Source organism: Agrilus planipennis, unplaced genomic scaffold, assembly GCF_000699045.2.
Source record: "Agrilus planipennis isolate EAB-ADULT unplaced genomic scaffold, Apla_2.0 scaffold189, whole genome shotgun sequence".
NCBI lineage: Eukaryota > Metazoa > Arthropoda > Insecta > Coleoptera > Buprestidae > Agrilus > Agrilus planipennis.
Genome location: NW_020439010.1, coordinates 167832 through 174324, shown reverse-complemented (window position 1 = coordinate 174324; position 6493 = coordinate 167832). Strand labels below are relative to the sequence as shown.

Here is a 6493-nt window from a genome sequence, read left to right as displayed (position 1 = left end):
GTCAATTTCTTTCTGGCTTGAACAGCATTTTTACCCTTTCTGTAGTAAAACAGTAAGATATGTCGAAAATGCTGCTTATCGCTCTCCATATTTAAAAGGGCACCAACCAAAAACTACTGCGTAGAATTAATTGGAATTTTTCACACACAAGCCTTGCTATATGAGCTCTCAAAGCATATAAAAATTCTACGGCTTAAATGTGAAGTTGGGTGCAAAAGAATACAATTAAATCCTCTGTCGGGAGAAAACGAAATGACTTTCCGAACAACCCTATAGTTATAACCTTTCTGACAATAATTTTAAAATTGCATTTTGGGTGATAATAATTGGCAAATTCGTCCTAATCTTAATAATTTTATCAATTGTTTGAGAATCTTGTAATCCTAGTTCGGCGTTCAACCTCTTCTCACAGATTGTCGATAGGGTTACTTTTTGTAACGTTGTTTTGTGAAACCACTTCTGAACAAGACCAGAGATGATGCTTCGTATCAGCCTTCTCGGATTACATCTTACACTCAGCGTAGGGGAACATAACGTTATGGAGTATGTTTCTATATACCATTCGATTGTAGGTTCCATCTATAAAATGTAAGGAACCTACTACATGCCACAAATAGCAACCCCATAAAAATACACAATTTATTGTTGGTGGAGAATTTTTTGGTTCAGGTGAATTAGCTGAAAAATCGTCATTTTTTGGAAAAGCTTGCATGTAAATTAACACCATTACTAAAGTTGTAATTATGCTCAGAAGTGTGAGGAATTTGGTTTATAAACAATTTAAGATCGTTTTTTCCATGTTTCTCTTCTATAACTTTTTTCTAATATATTTAAAATCACTAACACTTTTTCGTTAAGGATAAGACGATTCGATTTTTCAAAGTGATAAAATTTCTAATGAATATCGAGAAAAAACGATTTCGTGTCCACTTGTAAGATAGAAATCCAGCTACCATTTCACTGAATTTTTGGGAAAGAAAGCCTTTTTTATAGTTATTAATCATACTACAATTTTATCCCAATTGAATAAATAGGTGAGCATCAATTAATTTGTTAATAAAAAAAATATTAATTTCGTAACGCTATCAAATGCTATAGCATGATCTGTACTCACAGAGAGTTGTAGGGAGTGTATTTCTACCATATCCAATCATTAAAATTATATATCATTATTAATGTACGTAGTTTTTTACTGATTCAAATGTAAAAATCAGGTCTAGTCCTAACTTTTCCTCTCGAAAGTCTAATTTACCTGGGCTATGTAAGCAACCAAAACGACTCATTCCGTCAGAACCAAAATTTTTGTGAGGTTTCATTGCTAAATAATTTTTTCCCATTTCGAATTGCTCAATTCAAATGTCGTCGTGCAAATTCAAGTCTGACACGACGGTTTCATTCAGAAACCAAAGGTGTCTTGGCTGGACGTCTTCGCTTCAACTGTTATTCGCTGAACAATCTTGAGACTAACTTCTAATTCAAGAGTTTTAGTAATTATCCTCCATCCTGACATCTCTTTGTGAAATTATTTTGATTCTCGTCTCCATCAAAGTTGTTTTTCTAAGATGTAGGCTTTCTGAATTTGATTTTTTTTTTACATGTCCTTCCTTTTTCATTGTTACGTGAAATTATTTTGAATTTACTATATTTACGTAAGAGAAACTGCCTAGAAGTGGCAGTCAGAGCTATTACTTCTAGAAAAATCTTCACCATCATTATTTTTAACTTCATACAAATTGATTTACCTGTTGGCATATTTAATTATTCAAAAACAAAACAGCTAATAAACTTAATTAGCGTGTAGATATTCTTTTTGAAACTTTTCTTTTTACACAAAATTCAAAAGTTGCTTTACTTTTGCCGCGTTATTGATGAGTATTATTTATGTAGGTAAATTATTACGTCCTAATTTTATTGACGTTTGAAAACAATTTATTTTCGTATAATGAAAACCTCCTGTTATCCTTTAACCTAAAAGGTTTAGATTATACGAGGGTGGATTGATAAGTTTCCGGCCTGACCAAGAAAAACAAGGTTTTTAAAAATTTTTTTTTTTTATTTCTCAACATAATCTCCTCCAAGGCTGATACATTTCTCATAGCGGTGTTCCAGTCTATTAATGCCATCTCTATAGACTGATTCGTCAAGCTCCTCAAAATAACCATTTACAGCTTCGATTACTTCTTCATTGTCCGCAAATCTCTTACCGCCAAGCCATTTTTTGAGATTAGGGAACAGAAAATAGTCACTCGGGGCTAGGTCTGGAGAGTAAGGAGGGTGCGGCATCAATTCAAACTTTAGATCGTTGATTTTAGCCGTCGCAACGATTGACGTGTGCGCTGGTGCGTTATCGTGATGAAACAAGATTTTTTTCTTCGCCAGATGAGGTCGTTTAATTTTCACCTCGTGGCTCAAACGTTGCAATAAGTCTGCGTAGTATTGACCAGTGATAGTATTACCCTTTGCAAGGTAATCAATGTATATAATACCTCTTGCATCCCAAAAAACAGTAGCCATAACCTTGTTCGCCGAAAAAATTGTTTTTGCCTTCTTTGGAGTTGGTTCCCCTGGTCCAATCCACTGTTTAGACTGTTCTTTGGTTTCAGGAGTGTAGTGGTGGACCCACGTTTCGTCAACGGTTACGAATCGACGCAAAAATTCGCTTGGATTACGCTTATACAATGACAAATTTGCGGTAGAAATGTTTTTTCGAATCAATTTTTGGTCGACTGTTAGCAAACGCGGCACCCATCTTGCACAGAGCTTTTCCATATGCAAATGTTGGTGCAAAATATGTTGCACACGTTCATATGACATCTTACAGGTCTCAGCTATCTCACGCACTTTCAATCTGCGGTCTCCCAGCACTATTTGATGAATTTTTTCGATCATATCTGGAGTTGTGACCTCAACGGGGCGTCCTGAGCGAGGCCCATCAGAGGTGCTCACACGACCCTTTTTAAACTCGGAAACCCACTGCTTAACGGTTGAATATGACGGGGAGGATGTCCCCAGTGTTGAGTCCATCTCTTTTTTAATTTCCTTCGGCGTTAACCCCTTCAAATAAAAGTATTTGATGACAGCACGATTTTCCTGCTTTTCCATTTTTACGAAAACCACAGAGGCGTCTTGTTCAGCGTGCTGTCAAACCTACACTAGCAAGGAGATCGGGCTGAAACTATAGCTACAAGATATCCAAGGATGGTACTATAGAATGTCACCTCAAGGTAGGCCTAGTGGCGTCATCTCTTGGTTAGGCCGGAAACTTATCAATCCACCCTCGTACATCCTTAAAATTGATTGATTTTACCATAGGAGTTGCTTTCCATTTGTCGGATAGTGTATAATATAATCTTTACGATTTTTACTAAACGAGCAGTAAATTCTTCTTAACTCAGTCATGAGTTTCGGAAGATTGTGATTAAATTTAGAAAATTTAATGAAAATAGAAAGACTCATTGCAATTTATCACAATATAGTTTACCGAGACATTGCTTCGCCCACCTTTATTATCAACGCTGAGTTTGCCTTGCGTTAATACCTAATGCCGACATAAGAGGTGGACGAATCAAGCCCGCTCAGTAAAGTTTAAAGTTCTTGGTCAAGTGATCTGCCAGAACAGTCAGACGTGGATTGCGATATCGATCTTACTGGATCTCGTCAGCACGCCGTAGACAATTCCGACAGAATACAGATCAACTCTACCTGCTGTCATTAGACAGAGTTTGATTAATTACCACAAACAGTGAATGTTCTCTGTAGAAAACTAATACATTTTGTGGAATTCGAAAATGTTCGACAAAATCCAAAATAATTTCAACTTGTCGAAGCGAGTGCTCAGTGATACCTAAATACCTACCCAAAATGCAATTCCTACAATTCCCTAAAATTAAGAATGTGAAATTCACGACCGATAGTCCGCGTAGTCGAAAACGACTCCCTCCAATCATTTCTTGTTAAAATAATCTTATTAATACAGCTTTATATGTCAAAAAATAAGCAATCAATAATTGAGTGACCACCTATATTTTACAGGGTGTTTTTAAATGAAATTTAATAATGATACCAATAAATATTATCATTATAAGGTCGTCAGTCCTAAAACTGGTTGGAGACTCACCTGCACTCTTTCCTATCCTGAGCTAATCTTCGCATTTCCCTAAAACTAGAACAACCCACATTCTTAACTATTTGTAACAGTAATCTAATCTAGGTCTACCTCTTCTCCTCTTAACTCCTGTTTCTGCCTCTAATATGTCTCTGACCAGACCTTCATGCCTGAGTAGGTGTCCTACCAACCTATCTCGCATATTTCTTATTGGCTTCCATAGAGTCCTCTATTCTCCTATTCTTTCTAATACCTCTTAATCTCTAAGCTTCTCTATCCACCGTATCCTCATCTTTGGACTGAAACATTACATTTCGAATGCTTCTAACCTTTTTTTTTTCGCCGCGACCACCGTCCATGTATCGCACCCGTACAGCGCCGCGCTCCAAACATACACCTTTAACAATCTTTTTCGAATTTCTAAATTAATCATTTGCGAGCACAGAAGTGACTTCTTTTTATTGAAGGCGACTCGACCCTACGCTATCCTCTGCTTTATGTCCCTAGCACTCCTTCCGTCCTGACATATCTAACTTCCTAGATACCTAAAATCAGACCCTTCTTCTAATCTTTCGTCTCCTATCTTTATATTCGCTCTTTCCCTACTTTTTCTTCCCTTGCATACCAGTAAATATACAGAACCAATAATAAAAAGAGTGAAGTGAAGTGAAATGAAGTTATGTGTACTAGTCACTACGTGATTTTCATATTTTTCCCTAGAACGTAGTACACACCCAAACAAAATAAAAAGTTTATGGTAGTCAGTATAGTTTATATTTAATTGTTTTAACTTGATATTATGTTAAGTGTACCTGCCAATAGTTGACAAACAGTATTAAATCCCGCAATTAATGACAAATCTATAGATGGCGTTCACTATGCTAATTAGATATTTCTTTAGGAATTAAACAAAAATAATTATTAAAATAATTTCCGTAGATACATCGTACATATACTATACGTTCGTTTCAGCTCGAATATGACTTCAATCAAAACAGCCTTTCTGTTACTGTTATACAAGCCGAAGAATTGCCGGCGCTAGACATGGGCGGAACATCGGATCCTTACGTCAAAGTCTACCTTCTTCCGGACAAGAAAAAGAAATTCGAAACTAAAGTTCACAGAAAAACTTTGAATCCCGTATTCAATGAAACTTTCGTGTTCAAGGTAAATGAAGTTTATTTTATCCAAACAATTTCAACTTCGTCAACCAGATAGGACAGACAATGATTTATTGCTGTATTCCTCAGAATATTCCGTATGCAGATGCAATGAACAAAACTCTTGTCTTCGCCATTTTCGATTTCGACCGTTTCTCAAAGCACGATCAGATAGGAGAGGTGAAAGTGCCCCTTTGTCAAATCGATTTAGCCCAAACTATCGAGGAATGGAGAGAACTGCAAAGTGTCGAGGGCGAAGGAGGCCAGGTGATATAATATTAGAACCTATTATTTCATTTATTTTTTCCTTCCCATTTTATCAAATAGTCTGGTCTTTGCTCCGAGCAAAACAGAAGAAGATTGTAGGCGTCTAATAGGTCATGACGCTGTACTAACGGTAATTAATAATGTGCACAAAGTTGACAATTACGCTATTCATTCATATATTTGACTATCAGCATTATCCCATTTATCGATATATTTACATTAAATCAAGCATTTATCTAAAGTCAAGTTGGTTTTTAACATAATTATGGAATTTGAAAGTTTTTCTCAGATATTTCGGAACATTTAACTCAAATAAAACTTAAAAATATTTATATATGATATAACATTGAGAAGAACTGATTAACCTTTCATTACAATTTGCTAACCTTTACAAATGGTAGAACTGGTTTTTAAATTCCATAAAGCCAACACCAACCGTTCCTCCTTTTTGTACCTTCTTAATGAAATACAAATAAATAAAATCAGCAGTATTAAAATTTAAAAATAAAATATCTTTTATATTCACGGGTTGCAAGGCTTTTGTTTTTAACAATGTTTCCTGTTGAAATTTAATAATTCTTATAGTTATATTAATTTTCTTCTTGACTACTAATATTTTTTAAGAATTTCATAAAAACACACATTTTGAATCGATAATGCAGTTTTATGTTACTTAGTTTTCAAATTTCAATGTTACTTTCGAATGTCTCACTTTTTTTTGACCATCAGTTTACGGTTTATTTCAGAATCCCATTCAAGAAAAACTGCATTAACAAATATAATTTTTAGTCATAAAATTGTACATTAAAAAATTATAGAGAAATAATAATAAAATTAACAAATCATTTCGAAATTAAAAACAAATTAAATATAAAGTTTTATCGTATTATAAAAATTACCTATCATAGCTGGGCGTTATCCATTCGTCAATTCAGTTTAGAGAATTCCGTTAAATTTGTAT

At 34.8% G+C, this 6493-nt stretch overlaps 1 protein-coding gene across 4 annotated transcripts in view; it reads left to right on the top strand.

Moving 5' to 3' along the window:
• The window catches only part of LOC108738044 (synaptotagmin 1), a 47004-nt gene that overhangs the window by 15863 nt on the left and 24648 nt on the right, over positions 1 to 6493 (top strand). For all 4 annotated transcript variants that reach the window (XM_025976147.1, XM_025976146.1, XM_025976145.1 and 1 more), the window contains 2 exons: positions 5078 to 5272; positions 5356 to 5532. In XM_025976147.1, coding sequence (XP_025831932.1) covers positions 5078 to 5272; positions 5356 to 5532 — 372 coding nt within the window. The remainder of the gene's footprint in view (positions 1 to 5077; positions 5273 to 5355; positions 5533 to 6493) is intronic.